Raw genomic sequence first — 21,341 nt, 5'->3', positions numbered from 1 at the left:
GAGTTCCAGATTCCCACACCCTCTGGGTGAAAAAGCTTTTCCTCAAATTCCCCCACGTTACATTAAATCTATGCCCCCTGGTTATTGACCCCTCTACTAAGGGTAAAGGTTTCTTACTATCTATCCTATCTATGTCTCTCAGAAATGTGTACACTTCAACTAGGTTCCCCCCTCAGCCTTCTCTGCTCAAAGGAAAACAGCCCCAGCCTAACAAACTTCTCTTCATAGCTGAAATGTTCCAGGCCAGGAAACATCCAGGTGAATATTCTCTGCACTCTTTCTAATGCAATCACATCCTTCCTATAGTGTGTTGACTGGAACTGTACGAAGCACTCTAGCTGTGGCATATCGAGTGTTTTATACAGTTCAGTCATATCCCCTCTGCTCTTATATTCTATGCCTTGACTAATAAAGGCAAATATCACATTTGCCTTCTTAACCACTTAATCTACCTGTTAACTGTCTTCAGGGATCTTTGGACATGCACCCTAAGGACCATCTCGTCCTCTGCTCTTCCTAGAGTCCTATTATTCATTCCCTTGCCTTTCAGTCCTCCCAAAATGCGCCGTCTCACACTTTTCAGGATTAAATTCCATGTGTCACCGTTCTGCCCATCTGACCGGCACGTCTATGTCGTCCTGTAACCTAAGGCTTTCATCCTTCCTAATTATCACACCACCAATTTTGTGTCATCTGCAAGCTTACTGATCAGACCCCCCCCCCACATTCACAAATAGCTCACTTTTGCCATCAGTCCTTGTTCACCTCGATTTCCACGCACATATTTTCTCTTTGGCTGTCTTCTCCAAGCGCCTCCGGAACAAAATGTGCCATGAGGCGATGCAAAGCCACTGACTGACATGCCCACAACCCCATTCTCCGAATAACCGCGAAACCTCAATGGCCAACAATAAGTATATCTTTAAGGAAAAAGAGAGTGGGGTACGGGGCCCATTGTCTTCCAGCTGGTCACACAGTTGTAGTTGCTCCCCTGCAATCCTCAAAATGTCACCTTTGAACCTGTACTTGATCATTATAGTGTCTGGAAATGGAGGACCCAACTCCTCCGGTCCCAAGTGATGATATAGCTTGCATTAAGCACTTGAATAAAGGTTAGGTACATGTGATTATTTTGAAATAATTGGACTGATCTGAGCACATGCAACCCAATATTCACTTGGAATACTTTGACTGAATTTGTGTCGCTGATAGTTATTTTATGTAAAAAATAAAATGTCTGCTTATCTTGAATGACTTTAATTTTAGCTACCTGGTTATGCCATTTATGGATGCTGATTTGAACAAGGTCATGGGAAGGCTGTCAGAAGACAGAATTCAATATCTTTTATATCAGATATTAAGAGGCATTAAGGTAAGAAATAAAAAAGAAGTTGACAACTTCAACACTTTTGGAAACATTATTTAGAATCATTATGACAAGTATGGAAGTCACATAAATGCATAAACTAAAAGTAAAGTAAATGTTGAACTCCAGTGGAAATTTTTAGTGTAGTGGTTTAAGTACGGAACAGCAGGAATGTGTAGCTTGAATAAGGTAAATTGGCCTTTTGTGCATCCTCTGAATGGCATAAGATATTAAAGTGACACTGAGTCAGTGGATCAGTCCTTGACTACATACTGGAAAACAATTTACTGGTATACATCATGGTATAAGAGCAGCAGATGCTGTTTTTGAGCATTGATTTCCAGTGAGATCTAAACCTTCAATGAGGAGAAATGTGAGTCGATCATTTAATCGTTGAGCCATTGCTATTCATTAAAACACCCCAAAAGAAAATTTGCCCACAAAATAGAACTTTGCTGTTTGATATGTAAAGGGAGAGACTATGTGAAAGAGAGGAAAGTAAATAATGCCCAGAAAAAAAACACATGGAGGCCTTCACCACAAGGGGCATCATCTTTAATAATGCCCCAAGTTTAATTTTAGGATATGAATAATTTTTTTTAAAAATGCTTTTCCAATTAAGGGACAATTTAGCAGTGGCCAATCAACCTACCCTGCACATCTTTGGATTGTGGGGGTGAGACCCACGCAGGCACGGGGAGAATGTGCAAACTCCACACAGACAGTGACCCGGGGTCGGGTCAGAAACCGGGCCCTCGGCGCCGTGAGGCAGCAGTGCTAGCCACTGTGCCGCCGTGCCGTCGTGCCGTCCTAGGGAAAGAATAATATGTAATCTGAAAACATAATTCAGGGACATGTCTCCCAATTTTAACACTAGTTTCTGAGAACCCAGGAGGACGACATGTGGAATTTGTACAAGGGTGCCATGGGCAAGTCAGTTGTGTGCTCCAATAACCATGGTTCAGGTAGTGACCATTAATTCTACTTGCATTTCCATTTACAGATTGGATGTTGAGTGACTAAATGGTGCCTGTTTCATTCGTCCCCCTTGAAAGAAAAAGGCCCATGTGATATCCATGCCTGATAAAGGGGAGAGCTCAGCAGTCAGTGCGAGGATTCTTGTCCATTTTTAAGGAGAGAACAAAAAGATAATATCAACATAGCTGCAGCCATATTTAACTTTTTTTCCCTCCTGACCAATTGGAGGGATTAGGGGCCAAATTGGAGTTCTGAAATTGCCGTGTGTTACGGTTAAACGCTGCATATTTTTATATTGCTGCACCACACCATGTGCTTGCTCTTTCTATTTTTTTCCATTCCACCTATTTTGATACCCGGTGCCCGGTTTTAAGTCAATAAATGAATGGGTTTTAAGTGAGTTAACATTGGACTTATTTTCATTTTTCCATTCTCATTGATGACTTTCCTGAAATAAAACCAGAACGTTTAATTAAATAAACTAGTTGCAACAATATTTATGATAAATACTATCCATTTTCTTTCAGTATATTCATTCAACTGGAATTATCCACCGGGTAAGCTGATTTTAAATATCAATGTTATTAAGAAGAGAAAGCTGTACCGTCCGGGAGAGTATTTCACTTGTCAGTATTTTATGTTAGAATGTGTAGATGTGTAAAATATAAACATTTGTCTGGTTTGTCAGCATCTATTTTAATTGAGTGTGGGGGGGGATGCGATGTGTAGAATGACTCACATTAAGAAATTAATGTAACAAATGTGTTCAAAAAATAAAGCCTCCAAATTGTAAGACATAATTAATATTGGTCATTTGGCTGTACTTATTGGTCATGTGCCCCTACTTAGCCTGCTGTAACTTACTCTTCCATTCATTCTCACGCCTTGCAGACAACGCACATGTAGCTTCATTCTGTCCAAATTTGTGTGTGATTTCACTGGAATTGGGAATCTGAGGGGCTTTTAAAATATTGCTTCTAAATATCCTTCCGTATGTTACTGGCCACAATCTTTCAGTCTTCCCTAAGCCCAAGGAAGGTGCCAAAGGATTGAGAGAATTGCAAACATTATGCTCTTGTTCATAAAAGGTTGTATAAAGATAAGCCAGCAATTACAGATGAATTGGTTTAACTTTGGTGGTGGGGATTCTTCTGGAAACAATTATTTAGAATAGAATTAATAGTCACATGGAAAAAGTTGGGTCGAATAGTAATAGCCAGCATGGATTTCCTACAGGAAGAGGTGACGAGAGGGTTGATGAGGGTAATGTTGTTGATGTGGTTTACGTGGGCTTCCAAAAGGCATTTGATACAGTGTTGCAAAATTATAGCTCTTGGAATAAAAGGGGTAGTAACAAAGTGGATACAAAATTGGCTGAGTAACGGGCAGCACGGTGGCCTTGTGGTTAGCACAACTGCCTCACGGCGCTGAGGTCCCTGGTTCGATCCCGGCTCTGGGTCACTGTCCGTGTGGAGTTTGCACATTCTCCCCGTGTCTGCGTGGATTTCGCCTCCACAACCCAAAAATGTGCAGAGTAGGTGGATTGGCCACACTAAATTGCCCCTTAATTGGAAAAAATAATTGGGAAATCTAAATTAAAAAAAAAAAAAATTGGCTGAGTAATAGGTAACAGAAAGTAATAGTAAAGAAATATTTTTCGGGCTTGAAGTGGGTAATAACCTGTCCACGCCAAAGAGTTGAGTCAAGTCCATTTATTGGCAAAAGCTTTTGGGAGAAGAGCCGGCACTCCGCAGTGCTCGCAGTCACCGTGTCAATTTCACAGCGGCAGTTAGCCTTTTTTATACATGTTCCTCATAAGCTTGAAGGGGTTACATACATGACCAATGAGGTCCCCCTAGCAACAATTAGCTTCCAATCACATTCCTCTGAAAGCATTCGATAACTGATGTCCACAACTCCTTGTTACAAGAATAGCAGGTGTCTCAACAGTAAACGGTTAGTTTGTTGCACTTTTGTATCCAGAACTTTGCAGAATCTTCCAATCACATTATTGCAAGCTGCACCTGATCTTTGCAGAATCCCAGTTACATTATTGCAAGCAGAATTAAAACAGAGAGACCCTTAATTTTAACTTCTCCATGTACAATTTCTACCTTAACAGGCTGAAGGACATTTTGTAGTCGGGTTCACCAAGGGTCGGTATTGGGACCCTCGCTCTTCCTGATATACATTAATGATCTAGATCTTGGTGTGCAGGGGACAATTTCTTTTTTTTTAAAATATGTTTTTATTAAGAATTTTTCAACAACAATATTTTCCACCTTACAAACAAACCCCCCCGCCGTAACAAAGAAAAGAAAGAGAACTCGCGTGGCAAGACATGAACATGGCAAGTCAATAAGATACAGAACTTTGTACATTGGAATCTTCCCGTACGTGTCAGTTTCCGGATCATTCATGTGTTTTCTTGCTCAAATGCCCCCCCCCCCCCCTTCCCCCCCCCCCCCTCCCTCCCCCCCTCGAACAATCTCTCTCCCCCCCCTCCCCCCCTGGGTTGCTGTTGCTGCTGTCCGACCTTCATCTAACGCTCCGCGAGATGGTCTAGGAACGGTTGCCACCGCCTGTAGAACTCCTGCGCAGACCCTCTCAAGGCAAACTTTATCCTTTCCAACTTGATAAACCCAGCCATATCATTTATCCAGGCCTCCACGCTGGGGGGCTTCGCCTCCTTCCACATTAGCAAGATCCTTCGCCGGGCTACTAGGGACGCAAAGGCCAGAATGCCGGCCTCTTTCGCCTCCTGCACTCCCGGCTCGTCCACTACTACAAATAGTGCTAGCCCCCAGCTTGGCTTGACCCGGACGTTCACCACCTTAGATACTGTTCCCGCAACTCCCCTCCAGAACCCCTCCAGTGCCGGGCATGACCAAAACATATGGACATGGTTCACCGGGCTTCCTGAGCACCTCCCACATCTGTCCTCCACCCCAAAGAACCTACTCAGCCTCGCCCCCGTCATATGCGCTCTATGAACCACCTTAAATTGTATCAGGCTAAGCCTGGCACACGAGGAAGAGGAATTAACCCTACTTAGGGCATCAGCCCATAGCCACTCCTCAATCTCCTCCCCCAACTCCTCCTCCCATTTACCCTTCAGCTCCTCTACCAAAGCCTCCCCCTCTTCTTTCATCTCCTGGTATATCGCCGACACCTTGCCCTCTCCGACCTATACGCCCAAAATCACCCTATCTTGAATACTCTGTGCCGGGAGTAGCGGAAATTCCCTCACCTGCCGCCTCACAAACGCCCTCACTTGCATGTACCTGAAAGCGTTTCCCGGGGGTAGCCCAAACTTCTCTTCCAGCGCCCCTAAGCTCGCAAACGTCCCGTCAATGAACAGGTCCCCCATTCTTCTAATCCCTACCCGATGCCAGCTCTGAAATTCCCCGTCCATCCTTCCTGGGACAAACCGATGGTTGTCTCTGATCGGGGACCACACCGAGGCTCCCGTCACATCCCTGTGCCGTCTCCACTGCCCCCAGATCTTTAGCGTTGCCACCACCACCGGGCTCGTGGTGTACCTTGTCGGCGAGAGCGGCAGCGGTGCCGTCACCAGCACCCCCAGGCTTGTTCCTTTGCAGGACGTCATCTCCAACCTCTTCCATGCCGCCCCCTCTCCCTCCATCACCCACTTACGAATCATTGCCACATTGGCTGCCCAATAATAACCACCCAAATTCGGCAACGTCAACCCTCCTCTATCTTTGCTACACTCCAAGAACCCCCTCCTTACCCACGGGGTCTTGCTCGCCCACACAAATCCCGTAATGCTCCTGCTTACCCTCTTAAAAAAGGCCTTAGTAATCACAATTGGGAGGCATTGGAATACAAAAAGAAATCTCGGGAAGACCACCATTTTAACCGACTGTACCCTACCCGCCAGCGAGAGTGGCAACATGTCCCACCTTTTAAAATCCTCCTCCATCTGTTCCACCAACCGCGTCAAATTAAGTTTGTGCAGTGCCCCCCAGCTCCTAGCTACCTGAATCCCCAAGTATCGAAAGCTCCTTTCCGCCCTTCTCAACGGTAGGTCGTCTATCCCTCTTCCCTGGTCCCCCGGATGGATCACAAAGAGCACACTCTTTCCCACATTGAGCTTATAGCCCGAAAAGTCTCCAAACTCCCGTAGGATCTTCATTACCTCAACCATCCCCTCCACTGGATCCATCACATACAGCAACAGGTCGTCTACGTACAGCGACACTCGATGTTCCTCTCCCCCTCGAACCATCCCCTTCCATTTCCCCGACTCCCTTAACGCCATGGCCAAAGGTTCAATTGCTAATGCAAACAGCAGAGGAGACAGGGGGCACCCCTGCCTCGTCCCTCGGTGCAGCCGGAAATACTCCGACCTCCGCCGGTTCGTGACCACACTCGCCACCGGGGCTCTATACAGGAGCTTAACCCAACTAATAAACCCTCCCCCGAACCCAAACCTCCTCAACACTTCCCAGAGATACTCCCACTCTACCCGATCAAAGGCCTTCTCCGCGTCCATGGCTGTCACTATTCCCGCTTCTCCCTCCACCGATGGCATCATTATCACATTTAGGAGCCTTTGCACATTAGCATTTAACTGCCTACCCTTTACGAATCCCGTCTGGTCCTCGTGACTCAACCCCGGGACACAGTCCTCAATCCTCATATTACATAGAACATACAGTGCAGAAGGAGGCCATTCGGCCCATCGAGTCTGCACCGACCCACATTAATCCCTCACTTCCACCTTATCCCCGCAACCCAATAACCCCTCCCAACCCTTATGGACACTACGGGTAATTTAGCATGGCCAATCCACCTAACCTGCACGTCTTTGGACTGTGGGAGGAAACCGGAGCACCCGGAGGAAACCCACGCACACACGGGGAGAACGTGCAAACTCCGCACAGACAGTGACCCAGCGGGGAATCGAACCTGGGACCCTGGCGCTGTGAAGCCCCCATGGCCAACATTTTTGCCAGCAACTTAGCATCTACAGTAAGGAGCGAGATCGGTCTATACGACCCACATTGCAGTGGGTCCTTATCCCGCTTCAAGATCAAAGAGATCGTCGCCTCCGACATTGTCGTGGGCAGGGACCCCCCTCCCTTGCCTCATTGAAAGTCCTTACCAGCAACGGGGCTAACAGGTCTACATACTTCCTGTAGAACTCCACCGGGAACCCATCCGGCCCCGGGGCCTTCCCTGCCTGCATGCTCCCCAGCCCTTTAACCAGCTCCTCCACCCCAATTGGCGCCCCCAAACCAGCCACCTCCTGCACCTCCACCCTTGGGAACCTCAATTGGTCCAAGAATCGCCGCATCCCCTATTTTCCCCCTGGGGGCTGGGACCTATACAGTTCCTCGTAAAACGCCTTAAAAGCCTCATTCACGTTCCCTGCACTCTGCACCGTAGTTCCCCTGCCATCTTTGACTCCGCCTATTTCCCTCGCTGCCATCCTCTTACGGAGCTGGTGTGCCAGCATCCGGCTCGCCTTCTCCCCATATTCATATATCGCCCCATGTGCCTTCCTCCACTGTGCCTCTGCCTTCCCTGTGGTCAACAGGTCGAACTCCGTCTGGAGACTTCGTCTCTCCCTGAGTAGTCCCTCATCAAGAGCCTCTGCATAGCTCCTGTCCACCCTTAAAATCTCCCCCACTAACCTCTCCCTTTCCCTGCCCTCTCTCTTCACCCTGTGAGCCCTGATGGAGATTAACTCTCCCCTGACCACCGCCTTCAGCGCCTCCCATACTACTCCCACCTGCACCTCCCCATTGTCGTTGGCCTCCAGATACCTTTCAATACACCCCCACACCCTCCCGCACACTTCCTCGTCAGCCAGCAGTCCCACATCCAACGTCCACAACGGGCGTTGGTCCCTCTCCTCCCCCAGCTCCAGCTCCACCCAGTGCGGGGCATGGTCTGAAATGGCTATGGCCAAATACTCCGTTCCCTCCACTTTCGGGATCAATGCCCTGCCCAGAACAAAAAAATCTATCCGGGAGTAGGTCTTATGTACGTGGGAGAAAAAAGAAAATTCTCTGGCCAGAGGCCTGGCAAATCTCCACGGATCTACTCCCCCCATCTGATCCATAAACCCCCTAAGCACCTTGGCCGCAGCCGGCCTCTTCCCCGTCCTAGATCTGGAGCGATCTAATGCTGGGTCCAGCACCGTGTTAAAATCCGCACCCATTATCAAGCTCCCTACCTCCAGGTCCGGAATACGCCCCAACATCCGTTTCATGAATCCAGCATCGTCCCAGTTCGGGGCATATACATTCACCAGTCCCACCTCCGTCCCCTGCAACCTACCACTCACCATCACGTATCGGCCTCCCTTGTCCGCTACTATGCTCTTGGCCTCAAACGACACCCGCTTTCCCACCAGTATTGCCACCCCTCTATTCTTCGCATCCAGCACCGAATGGAACACCTGTCCCACCCATCCCTTCCTTAACCTGACCTGATCTGCCACCTTCAGATGTGTCTCCTGAAGCATGATCACGTCTGCCTTCAGTCCCTTTAGGTGCGCGAACACTCGGGCCCTCTTTACCGGCCCATTTAGGCCTCTCACATTCCACATGAGCAGCCGGATTGGGGGGTTACCTCCACCCCCCCCCCCCCCACTCCCCCCCCGCCGACTAGCCATCTCCTATCTTAGGCCAGTCCCGTGCTCGCGCCTCCCGCACCCTCTTATACCCCAGCAATCATCCTACAGTCATTCTGACCTCTCAAAAATCCCAGGCACCTGAGAGCAACTGTAGATGTTGGAGTCATGGTAGCATGCACACAAGTTCAGGATGTGCTTGCGATGTTTACACACAAGTATCACATTGATGGAATGGTAGCCTTTTCTAAACATTAGGCGGCACCGGCAAGGACACTGTACAGCCACATAGGTGCAGCCGATGGAGATCTAAACTCTTGGGAAGACTGAGATGGCTGTGAAGTCGATGAATCTTTCAGACTGGCTATCTTTGTCCAGAACAAACCTGACATAGTGATGGGCCTTCCTGTAAAGGGCACTGGTCACCTCCTTTATGCAGCGATCTGATGCGGACTGAGAGATGCTGCATAGGTCCCCTGTTGATCCCTTGATGGACCCCGAGGCAAAGAAATTGGGTTGCTGTCATCCCCTTCAAGGCCACTGGCAGGGGGAATCCTCCAGCCTCTTGTGGCATCAGGTCTTCATGAAAAATGTGGCATATTGATGTATGAGGCCTCTGTCCTTTTTAAGCCATCTGGATTGTGACCACTTGTAGCCCAGTGGAGTGGTCCCTCCATACTGCCTCACACCCCTCCTAGAAAGAATTGATCATACTTTTGTTTTTACGCAATGCCATTGTTCCAAGATGACCAAGATGGTAGTGCTTCACCTTTACTACAGGATGAAGTTTGACCCTCCCTCCCTCACCATCCAGATGCCTCTGATTTACCTGGAGCCTCCTGTTATTCTCCATCCTTCCCCACTAATACTGGATCCTGTATTGTTGTGGTGGACATTCCCACCCCCTCCTCCCGAGTCCATCACCTGCGAGACACCCATGTCCCTCATGGACCTCTACCCACCCATCTGGAGTCTGTGTGCATCCCCTTCCAGTAAACAATGTAGTGTTCCTTTAACCCCTTTGTCAGCATTTCATGCAACCTTGTCGGTATCCAGCTCCCCTCCCATTGGTCTTCCCTCTGCCTTCCATTGTTCATCATCCTCATTCACTTCCTTGCCTCCCAACTGCCATTGTGTCCCTCACTTTCCCTCCCCTCCCCAACCCACCCTTGCACAGCCCTGCTTCGACATTGCCTGCCCCCCCCCCCCCCCGCCCCGCCATCATCAGCTGCATCACACCACTGGTTGAAATTCAGTTCAATCCATGGAGGCTGCACGAGTCCCGCAGCACAGCACTGTCCAGACAGACAATGGTGTGGTTACCAGGAGCAGAAGACCGCTGCACTCCCTAACCCTGGGGAAGGGTCCATAGGCATAATGTTGTCCATCAAGACCAGCTCGGTATTGAGCAGCAGGGCACCAACCGGTCTGCCCCAGCAGAGTGGCGTTCAGCGCATCAGGAATGGTGCAGCACTACGGCAGATAGGCTTTGTATGTTGTACTCCCCTCAAAGTCTCTAGTGAACTGAGCTCAGCCTTGTACACACCATTCTTTTTCAAACAGGTTTGAGGCTAACATGATTTCCTGCTGACATTACACAGATTGGAGGGCATGAGGAAATTCCGGCGAGCAGCTGTTTTCATGAGATGTGAATGAATACAAATGGCGTTCACGCCACCAGGCAGCGGGATAACCAACTTGCCATTAACCAGCAATTGGGAGAATTTCAAAATATTTTTACGCTGGCATGTTTCCAATTTTTCAGCTCCCGTTGGATTCTCCGCTCCCGCCTGTCACCAAACCTGTCCTGAGCGGGATGGGAGAATTCCGGCCAATATAAGATAAGGGGTACAATTCTTAAGAGTGTATCGGAGCAGAGGGACCCTGGTGTATCCATGCATAAATCATCAAAGGTGGCAGGATAGATGGAGAGAGCAGTTAATAGAGCAAACAGTATCCTGGGCTTTATTAACAGTGCCATAGAGTGCAGCAGCAAGGAGGTTATTCTGAATTGTATAAGACAATAGTTAGACCTTAGCTAGACTACTGTGTACAGTTCTGGGTGCCACACTACAGGAAGGATGTGAACACATTGGAGAGAGTGCAGAAAAGGTTTACAAGAATTATACCAGGGATGAGAAACTTCAGTTATGAAGAGAGATTGGAGAAGCTGCACGCTTCTCCCCGGGGAAGAGAAGGCTAAGACAAGATTTGATAGAGGTATTCAAAATCAAGAGGGGTCTGGACAGAGTAGATGTGGAGAAACTGTCCCTCTCGTCAAAGAATCAAGAACAAGAGGGCACAGATTGAATGTGATTTGCACAAGAGGCAAATGTGATGTGAGTGGTTGGGGTCTGGAATGCTCTGCCTGGAACTGTGGTGGAGGCAGGTTCAATCAAGGTATTCAAGAGGGCATCAGATGGTTATTTGAATGGAGAAAAGGCAGGAGGAAGGCACTAAGTCACAATGCTCATTGAAGAGCTGGCGCAGGTACAATGGGCCGAGGGGTGCCTCCTGTACCATAACAATTCCTTGTTTCTAATAATGGGAGTCGACTTATATGCAAAGTGTAAAATATTTCAAGCCAAGCAGCAAAATGAACATAAATACGAAGCCTTAGGAGGCACAGAAAAATGGTACACGGCTTAGTTGGAAGATGGAAAAGCTGAACTTTTCTCTTTTTGGGGAAGGAGGAATATTTTCAATGTTTTGTTAAATCTAACTTGTTCTCGTACCTTGCGATAGACATTTGTGGCAAAATAAAATGAATTACTTTCCACCCATGTAACTACACCCAGCAAAGGAAACGAGAGATGTACTGAACATATATTTAAATTCAGTGGTGAAATTCAAGCTTTTCTCTCACCTCATTATGACCTACCGATACAAAAACAACACAGGCGACCATTGAGAAACAGAGTTAATGCTTCAAGTCCAATGTGACTCATTGGATTCAAAACGTTAACTCTCTTTCTCTCTCCACAGATGCTGCCTGACCGGTTGTGGTTTTCCGGAATTTCCTGCTTTTACAGATTTCCAGCATCAATAGTATTTCGCTTTTTTATAGGAGACCATCCATCTTTATTTGACTGATTGGTGCACCTGTAACTCCATAAAAAATTTGTTCCTGCTTTCAGATTAATTAAAATCATGCACGCTCACTGAACATAGAATCTATTCATTTCAAATCTATTCGCTGTGGGCCCGTTTCCAGATTGCCAATGTTTCTTTTATTTTGGTCACATCGTGTGTTCTGCAAAATGCCTTAAATGAAATGTTCCTGGTTTTCGTTCGTCCAAACTGTCCTTACCTTTTTTTTTCAACTCAGACTCTTTTTAGATCTGCACACAACGCCAATCTCTTTTAAGGCACTTTTACTGTCCACAAGTGTCCCTGCTTCGAGTATCAGCAAATAACAAGATCTCCATAAATCTATTGCAGGTTAGGGCAATCCCAGAGTCGAGGGGATAAAATGTACACATGCAACCGATGGTGTTTGTCCACTGACTAGCTTTACAGCCACAAGAACAAAAAACATTACGGCGCAGGAACAGGCCCTTCGGCCCACCAACCCTGCGCCTATCCAGATTCCTTATTTAGACCTACTACTTATTGCCCAAACGATCTGTATCCCTCCATTCGCCGCCCGTTCATGTGTCTATCAAGATACATCTTAAACATTGCTATCGAGCCTGCCTCCACCACCTCCACTGGCAATGTGTCCCAGGCACCCACCACCTTCTGGTGAAAAACTTTCCCTGTACACCTCCTCTAAACTTTCCCCCTCTCACCTTGAACCTGTGCCCCCTTGTAATGAGTCTTGCACCCTGGGAAAAAAGGATCTGACCAGTCACCCTGTCTATACCTCTCGTACTTTTGTAGACCTCAATCAGGTCTCCCTTCAGCCTCCGTCTTTCCAACGGAAACAATCCGAGTTTATGCAACCTCTCCGTGTAGCTAACATCCTCCAGACCAGGCAACCTCCTGATAGACCTTCTTCGCACTCTCTCTAAAACATCCACGTCCTTCTGGTAGTGTGGTGACCAGAACTGCACGCAGTTTTCCAAATATGGCCCAACTAAAGTTTTATACAACTGTAACATGACCTGCCAGCTCTTGTACTCAATGCCCCGGCTGATGAAGGCAAGCATGCCATATGCCTTCTTGACCACCTTGTTCACCTGCATTGCCACTTTCATGGAACTATAGACCTGCATGCCCAGATCCCTCTGTATGTCAATGTTCCTAAGAGTTCTGCCATTTACTGTATAAGTCACACCTGAATTTGATTTTCCAAAATGCATCACCTCGTATTTGTTGGGATTGAACTTCATCTGCCATTTGTCTGCCCAATTCTCCATTCTACTTATATTCTGCTGTATTCTCTGACGTCCCCTTCACTATCTTCAACAACTATCTTAGTGTCATCTGCAAACTTGCTCATCAGACCATCTACATTTTCCTCCAGATCATTTATATATATTACAAACAACAGTGGTCCCAGCATTATCCCTGTGATGCACCACTAGTTACAGATCTCTATTCTGAAAAACTCCCTTTCACTGTTACTCTCTGTCTCCTGTTGCCAATCCAGTTCTTTATCCATCTAGCTAGAACACCCCGAATCGCATGCAACTTTATCTTTTGTACCAGCCTACCATGAGGGACCATGTCAAACTCCTTACTAAGGTCCATGTAGATGACATCCACAGCCTTTCCCTCATCAATTAATTTGGCACCTCCTCAAAAAACTCTATCAAGTTGGCAAGTCATGACCTTCCCTGCACAAAACCATGTTGTCTATCACTAACACGTCCATTTGTTTCCAAATGTGAATAAATCTTGTCCCTCAATATCATCTCCAACAATATCAGCTTCCCTACCACTGATATCAGGCTCACCCGCCTATAATTACCTGGATTTTCCCTGCTTCCCTTCTTAAACAAAAGTACAACATTGGTTATTCTCCAGTCCCCTGCAACCTTTCCTGTGGTCAAAGATGATTCAAAGATATCTGTTAAGGCCCCAGCTATTTCCTCTGTTGCCTCCCACAGTAACCTGGGATGTATCCCATCCGGCCCAGGGGACTTTTCTACCTTAATGCATTTTATGGTATCTAACATTTCCTCCATCATTATCCTGACATGTCATAGAGTGTTCACACACCCATCACGAACATCAACATCCGTCATGTCCCTCTCCTTGGTGAATACCAATGCAAAATACTCATTAAGGATCTCACCCACTTCCTCTGACAAGAAATGGAATGACAAATGCTAGTAACCAGGGTGAAATATTTAACATTTTAATTGTAAATTCTCAATATGGTTTTAGTAAATGATTTCTTTAAAAGTTGTAAATCATGTAACTATAAATTTCAATGATGTTTCCCCATGGTATGATTGAATTCATACAGTCATACTGCATTTCAACTGTAGTAGAAGGATCCAGTACATCATGGGCTAACCTGAGACTGAGAACAGTACTGCTCTCCCCTGGGTGACGTAAGAAGTCACCTGACCTAGAACTTAGGTCAGGCTATAGAGCGGTAGCAACATGTAAGGGCATGCCCATAGAGTCCTCCCCATACTTGTACCTTCTGTTGCAAATATGTACATAGTTCTGTAATGCTAACAAAGACTTCTTGGTAACTTCTACAAGACGGCTTAATGGTGTCTAAGCAGTGCACATCACAGGCAGTGACAACCCAACAAAACATTTTTGAAAATTGGTGCTTTTGAAACTGCTATAATCCAGGTAGACTGAGGAAATTTATTCGCAAAGTATTGGCCGAGACATGCATTTTGGTGCTGGTCAATAAGGTTGTCTTCGCCACAAGGTCGACTTATATGCCACAATATGTGATATATATTCATTGCCGACATTTTTACTTTTGTGCTACCGTTGTTTGAAAAGGGAAGAGGGGTATAATGTCTGAGCTGGCAACCTCTGTGCCTCAGGGTTATTCTTTGTTTCTGATCTACTGTGGGGATAAAGAATATTTCATAAATTCAGCCACATGCAATGCTTTTCATCGTGGACGTACAGCTCAAAAGTTGCAAAGCTAAATTTTACAGGCTTTGAAACTTTTATAGTTTTAAACAGATGAGGTAAAGCACAATCTAAGTAAAATGTTGATGGTTTTGACAATATTGAATTCTTTACCCGTCAGTCTGGCCTCAATAAAACTCGAGATGGATTTGTAGGTATAGTATTATTTATTTTAACCAACCTGCAAGGCTGACTCGCTTCACAGGGACACAGAACACAGAAACTGTCTCCTGGACCCCTTGGAAAATGAATGAGGTCAGAGACAAAGGGATCTCTGCAAATACATTCAAATGGCATCAGGTTCACATACACGATTCCCATAGGTCATCCTATACCCCTCCTGACCTGGCCATACATCCTAATTGGCTCACTTCTCATTCCTTAACCCTGGGCCTCTTGTGACCCAGCATCCTTTTCCCCTCCTCTACCAGACACCCCTCCCCCTTCCTTGCCATGATTTCTGAAATCCTTTGTGCTTTGTCCTTTGTGAACTCACTAGAATTAAACTGGCCTACATCGACATTACTGTAACTAATATTTAAACTAACTATTTTATATCACATTTGTCAGTTTTACATCTGTATAATTTTGCTTCCTCATAAATATGGATTAATTACTTTTTAGCTCAATCTTGTGTTTTCTAACAGTTGAGATCTGGAATGCATGGTGGTGTCCAGAACAATTTCTAGTATATGATGCAACAGAACCAATCTGAACATTGAATAACAATTGTAATTAGACGGTTTGTGTTCAAAGATTATTTGGCATTGTGAAGATTTCTTGATTATACTCTACTGTACCACTCAATTTCATTTGGTTAATGGGAAAAATGGGGTGGGAAGCTCGCTGACAAATTCCTTTTTTTATTCGTTCATGGGACATGGACATGGCAGGCTGAACCAGTATTTATTGCCCATTCCTAATTGCCCATGAGGGGGGAAGTTAAGAGTCAACCATGTTGCTGTGGATCTGGAGTCACATGTAGGCAGATTTCCTTCCCTAAAGGGCATTAGTGAACCAGATAGTTTTTTACCACAATCGATACATGGTCATCATTTGACTCTTAAATCCACATTTTTATTGAATTCAAATTTCATCGAGAGGCAGCACGGTGGCTCTCACGGCACCGAGGTACCAGATTCGATCCCAGCTCTGGGTCACTGTCTATGTGGAGTTTGCACATTCTCCCAGTGTTTGCGTAGGTCTTACCCCCACAACCCAAAGATCTGCAGGGTAGATGGATTGGCCTCGCTAAATTGCCCCTTAATTGGAAATAAAAGATTTGCGTACTCAAAATAAAATTTAAAAAATTTCACCACCTGCAGTGGCGGGATTTTAATCTAGGAGCCTGGAGCATTACACTGGGTCTCTGGATTATTAGTCTAGTGACAATACTGATGTGTTGGGTACTCTGCTACACAGACAAACCAACACGGTTGCGAATGGTACAACTCAGTTTTATGACTAACATTTATTTACAGTGGTAAACTGGTTACTGAGGTTCGATCATAACCCTAGAATCTGTGGACCTATTCCTAATACTATCTTGTAATGGCACTCAGCACATGGTGTATGTCTGAGTGGCTTGCTGTGGGCTCTGTGCCCTGAGCTGTCTCCTGCTGGAATGCCTGGGAAGTGCCGTGTTCCCTGTTTTGTACTGTGTATGCTCTTGCCTGTGATTGGCTGTGTGTGTTGATTGGTCCGTTGATCTGTCCATCAGTATGTATGTATGTTTGTACCATGATGTTTACCTGAATATCATGACAAATACCACTATGCCATCGCCTTCCCATAAATCCACCCTTTGAGACATTCTTTCTACCCTCCTCTTCCAATTAGGAAACTTGGCCAGCTACTCCTCAGCTATCCTGCTGTATTTCAATTCCTGTGAGGAAAGAGTCTTAAGAAACCAATTAATGTTCTTGCCTTACATTCTGAAATACTGCAACCTGTCATTGAAACAGAAGAGGGTGCATGGTCCTGAGTGTGCAGTAGCTGTAAGATTACTAAAGAGAATAGAAGAGGCTCAGGCCATCTCTTGCTCTCCTATGCAATCTTTCAGAATAATCTTTACATATTTATGGGGCTTGTGCCATCTTTAACTTGTCTCCTTTAAGGGCTACAACAATGGCTCTACTATTACCCACCAGATTTTCCAGGTACTCCACCCCAAAGGGCTAGTCTGTTGTTTTGTAACAGCTTCGGAGTGGTTATATTCACCGGGAGCAACAGGGTAAACCTAGCTCCTTAGGCCAGTATACTTTGGTTACCCGATTTATTGCTGGCTACGAAGCATGTTCATTTTCTAATGTAACATGCCATGAGTGAACAATTAACTCTTTCATTGTTCCTGGGCAGCAAATAAGAATTCCATTAGGTCTGAGCACACTTCAGAAGATTAAGCAGGTTTAATCATTAATAGAGTTGCTTTTAAAAGTAGGAATGTACAGGAAGAACTTAATCTGTTCAGAAACAGCAGTCCGATTCCTTAGTCACCAACTGGTTCAAAGACACTGGCCGGGATTCTCTGAAAATGGGGCTACGATCCCACACCCGGCGGAAAACGGGTGCCAATCACTCCAGACTTTTTTCAAAAAGTCCGGAGTGATTCTCCGTCTTCAAGAGGGATCGCAGGGCCTCGGTGTGCACCCCGCAGCTCCTGCTGCCGATATGGGGCCCTGCACTTCCGGCCGCGGGTCCGCGCATGTGCGTGGCCGCCGTTTTCGCGCTGGCCCCTGCGCAACATGGCGGAGCCACACAGTGGGCCGGCGCGGAAGAAGATAGGCCCCCCCGCATCGTGCACGCCCACCTATCAGTAGCTCCCAATCGCGGGCCTGGCCATCATGAAGGTCCCCCCAGAGTCTGATCCCCCACCATGATGGCCACCGCGAGTCCGAGCTCCCGCCGGGTGAAACCATGCGGGAACCACACCGGCGGAACTCAACGGGAACTTGGCCGGTCGGAGAATCACCGCGGGGGGCCTCTTTCAAGGGCCCCCGACTGGCGCCGCGTCGACCGCACGTGCGACTGGCGCCGATTCTCTGGTCGCTGGAGAATCGCGCCCTGTCGTCGGATCTGATCGCGGGTCTGAGACCCCCATTCTCCGTCCCCACGCCGAGCACGATTTCGGCGCGGGGGCTCGGAGAATCCCGGCCACTGTTTTTTGTTATTCCATTTAGTATAAAGACCCAGATAGGGTGGCACGTTAGCATAGTGGTTAGCACTGTCGCTTCACAGCGCCCGGGTCCCAGGTTCCTGTCCTGGCTTGAGTCACTATCTGTGTGAAGTCTGCATGTTCTCCCCATGTCTGCGTGGGTTGTCTCAGGGTGCTCTGGTTCCTCCCACAAGTTCCGAAAGACATGTTGTTAGGTAATTTAGACATTCTAAATTCTCCCTCTGTGTACCCGAACAGGCGCCGGAGTGTGGCGATTAGGGGATTTTCACATTAACTTCATTGCAATGTTAATGTAAGCCTACATATGACAAGAATAAAGATTCTTATCAGGGGCGGGATTCTCCGATATAGGCACGATGTACGCCGACCGGCGCCAAAAACGGCGCAAATCAGTCCGGCATCGCGCCGCCCCAAAGGTGCGGAATCCTCCGCATCTTGACCAGCCGAGCCCTAACCTTGAGAGGCTAGGCCCACGCTGGACTGATTTCCGCCCCGCCAGCTGGCGGGAAAGGCCTTTGGTGCCCCGCCAGCTGGCGCGGAAATGACATTGCGTGGGAGCGTCAGCGGCCGCTCACGGCATCTCCGCGCATGCGCAGTGGAGGGACTCTCTTCCGCCTCCGCCATGGTGGAGACGGAAGAGTGCCCCCACGGCACAGGCCTGCCCGCGGATCGGTGGGCTCCGATCGTGGGCCAGGCCACCGTGGGGCCCCCCCCCCCCCGGGGCCAGATCGCCCCACCCCCCCCCAGGATCCCGGAGCCCACCCACGCCGCCGTGCCCCGCCGTGCCAAAGGTGGTTCAATCCACGCCGGCTGGCGTGAGTTGACAGCGGCGGGACTTCGGCCCCTCGGTGCCGGAGAATTCGGCAACCGCCGGGGGCGGGATTCACGCCAGCCCCCGGCGATTCTCCGACCCTGTGGGGGGTCGTAGAATCGCGCCCCAGGTGTAGCACATGGAGCAAAATTGAACAGGGCGTATCGAAAAATCATAAGATTCATTACAGGTATACAGTCATCCCTGCCGTGAGCATACTGGGGTGGAAATTGTCCAAAACTGCTCACCGATTGGTACTGATTTATTCTACTTCATTTCAGCAACGTGACACAATCCTAATCTCTGGAAATCACGCTTAATACATCACTGTGATGTTACTTATTCCCTATTCTGTTTATTCAGGCATTCCTGTGATATCTGCAAAGCTTTTACAATATTCAAGTCTTGTGTTGCCCCTTGCCAATTCTCAATGCACCCAGACCTTTCCTTGCGATAGCCTTAGCAATCCCAGCACTTTTTTCCTGATTGCAGCCTCCTGCACAAGAATTGTGTATTGAAAAATCACCAGCACATTTCTGCCAGTAGCATTTTGTTAGTGAGACTGTTAGGGTTTTTTTTCAGAAAAATGTATTTGCTTTCTGTATCTTCAAATTATCTACCCAGCCTAAGGCAATGGATTTTAGCCTCCATCAAATGACTGGTTTGTCTAAACAGAGGGGTATGCTCTGGTAAATATGATGTAAGTTGAGTGAGAATAAAATCATATATTTTCCAGTTTTACTGTGAAATTTTAAGAAATTATTCACCACTTTTCAGACTTTGCCCAGTTCTTTCCATACAGTTTCTCTGACTGTAATGAGTTCATGGAGAGCGAATATTTGAAACAATTGCGCATCACTTTCATGTTGATGATATAGATGGCATTTTATGATGAAAATTTGTTTCTCATTGCACTGTAGCATTTTCAGACAGTTAAAAAATATTACCTACATTGAAGGATCTGAGCCTCCAGAACTCAAAGCAGGTGCATTTTAAGTAAATCAAGGTGATCTGATTCAGGCAATGCTAATTTAGAATCTGAAAACCCTGAGAATTGGGGGAGGAAAGAAGGACAGAAAGAAGTTCTACAATTTTAATGTCCCCGGAAATGAAAAATGTCTTATTCCAACATAGCAAAGTTGTACGTTTATGTATTTGGAACATAGAACAAGCGAGTGAGGAATATTCTGAACACCAGCGACAGTAAATAGATAAAGAGCAAATACATTGAGAGGGAAAAGTTACAGGGCTCGGGTCACAGGAAAGCCAAGAAAGGCTAAGACAGCGAGAGAGTGAGAAACTGAAACGGTTTGCCAAGGCACTTGGTTATAGACAACGCTTACCCTTTTATTTGTTTATTTTTTTAAATTTTAAGTACTTAATTATAATTTTTTTTCCAATTAAGGGGCAATTTAGCGTGGCCAATTCACCTAACCTGCACATCTTTGGGTTGTGGGGGTGAAACCCACGCAGACATGGGGAGGATGTGTAGACAACGCTTACCTAAGCAAGTAATATGTACTGCCATTTAATCTTTCATAGTTTGTGATTGATATTTGGAGCAACGTTGTAACATAGTCTTTAAAAAAAAAAAATCGACTCTGCACTTTCTTGCTGGCGTTGTGAACAACCAAGGCCGTTTCCAGTAGCAACAGTGATTGTTGTGTTTTCTGAAGCATAAAAGCAGAATCAGCAGCTTGTGCGTTGATGAGTACTAAACCTTAATAATCAGGGTGTGTTCGCCAGATTACATAATTACGATATCCAAGAATCCCTACCGTGCAGAGGATGACCATTCAGCCCATCGAATCTACACCGACCCCCCAAAAGAGGGTCTTTTATTTGCTTGCAATCAAGAAACTCTGCAACACTGAAACCATGTTTCAACAGTGTACCCCATGAGGGTGGGGGAAGATGTTGCAACGCTGAACCCCATGAGGCGGGGTGAGGGGGGGAGGAGATGTCCCAACCCCTGGCCCCATGAGGGGGGATGTTCCAACGTCAGACTCCATGAGGCGGGGGTGGGGGTGGGGAGGGGGAGGGAGATGTCCCAACCCCTGACCTCATGGGGGTGGGGGGGGGGGGGGGGCGGGGTGGGGGTGGGGGTGGGGAGCGGTGGGGGGCGAGATGTTTGCATCCCTGACGCCCCATTCGACTGAATTTGGAAGATTAACAGTAAAATCTATTTGAAGAAGTTGACAGGGTAGATCAGCGAAATTATCTCCTCTGGTTGGGGGGAGGGGGTTGCGAAGAGTCCAGAACAAGGGGCGGGAGGGAAAATGATAGCCAAGCCGTTCAGCGGGTGAGGTCAGGAAGCACTTTCCTCACAGAGTGGGGTGGAAATCCAGAACTT

The 21,341-nt window shown here is 47.0% G+C and overlaps 1 protein-coding gene across 4 annotated transcripts in view; it reads left to right on the top strand.

The window, feature by feature from the left end:
• The window catches only part of LOC140393834 (mitogen-activated protein kinase 13-like), a 106,769-nt gene that overhangs the window by 29,502 nt on the left and 55,926 nt on the right, over positions 1-21,341 (top strand). For 3 of the 4 annotated variants that reach the window (XM_072480342.1, XM_072480343.1, XM_072480344.1), the window contains 2 exons: positions 1,267-1,372; positions 2,872-2,901. The exons of the other annotated variant lie outside the window; for it this stretch is intronic. In XM_072480342.1, the coding sequence (XP_072336443.1) occupies positions 1,267-1,372; positions 2,872-2,901 (136 nt within the window). The remainder of the gene's footprint in view (positions 1-1,266; positions 1,373-2,871; positions 2,902-21,341) is intronic. 4 annotated transcript variants of the gene reach the window in all.

Source organism: Scyliorhinus torazame, chromosome 17 (genome assembly GCF_047496885.1).
Source record: "Scyliorhinus torazame isolate Kashiwa2021f chromosome 17, sScyTor2.1, whole genome shotgun sequence".
In the NCBI taxonomy this organism is placed as follows: Eukaryota; Metazoa; Chordata; class Chondrichthyes; order Carcharhiniformes; family Scyliorhinidae; genus Scyliorhinus; species Scyliorhinus torazame.
The sequence above is the reverse complement of the archived record's forward strand: the minus strand, read 5'-3'. Positions and strand labels throughout refer to the sequence as shown.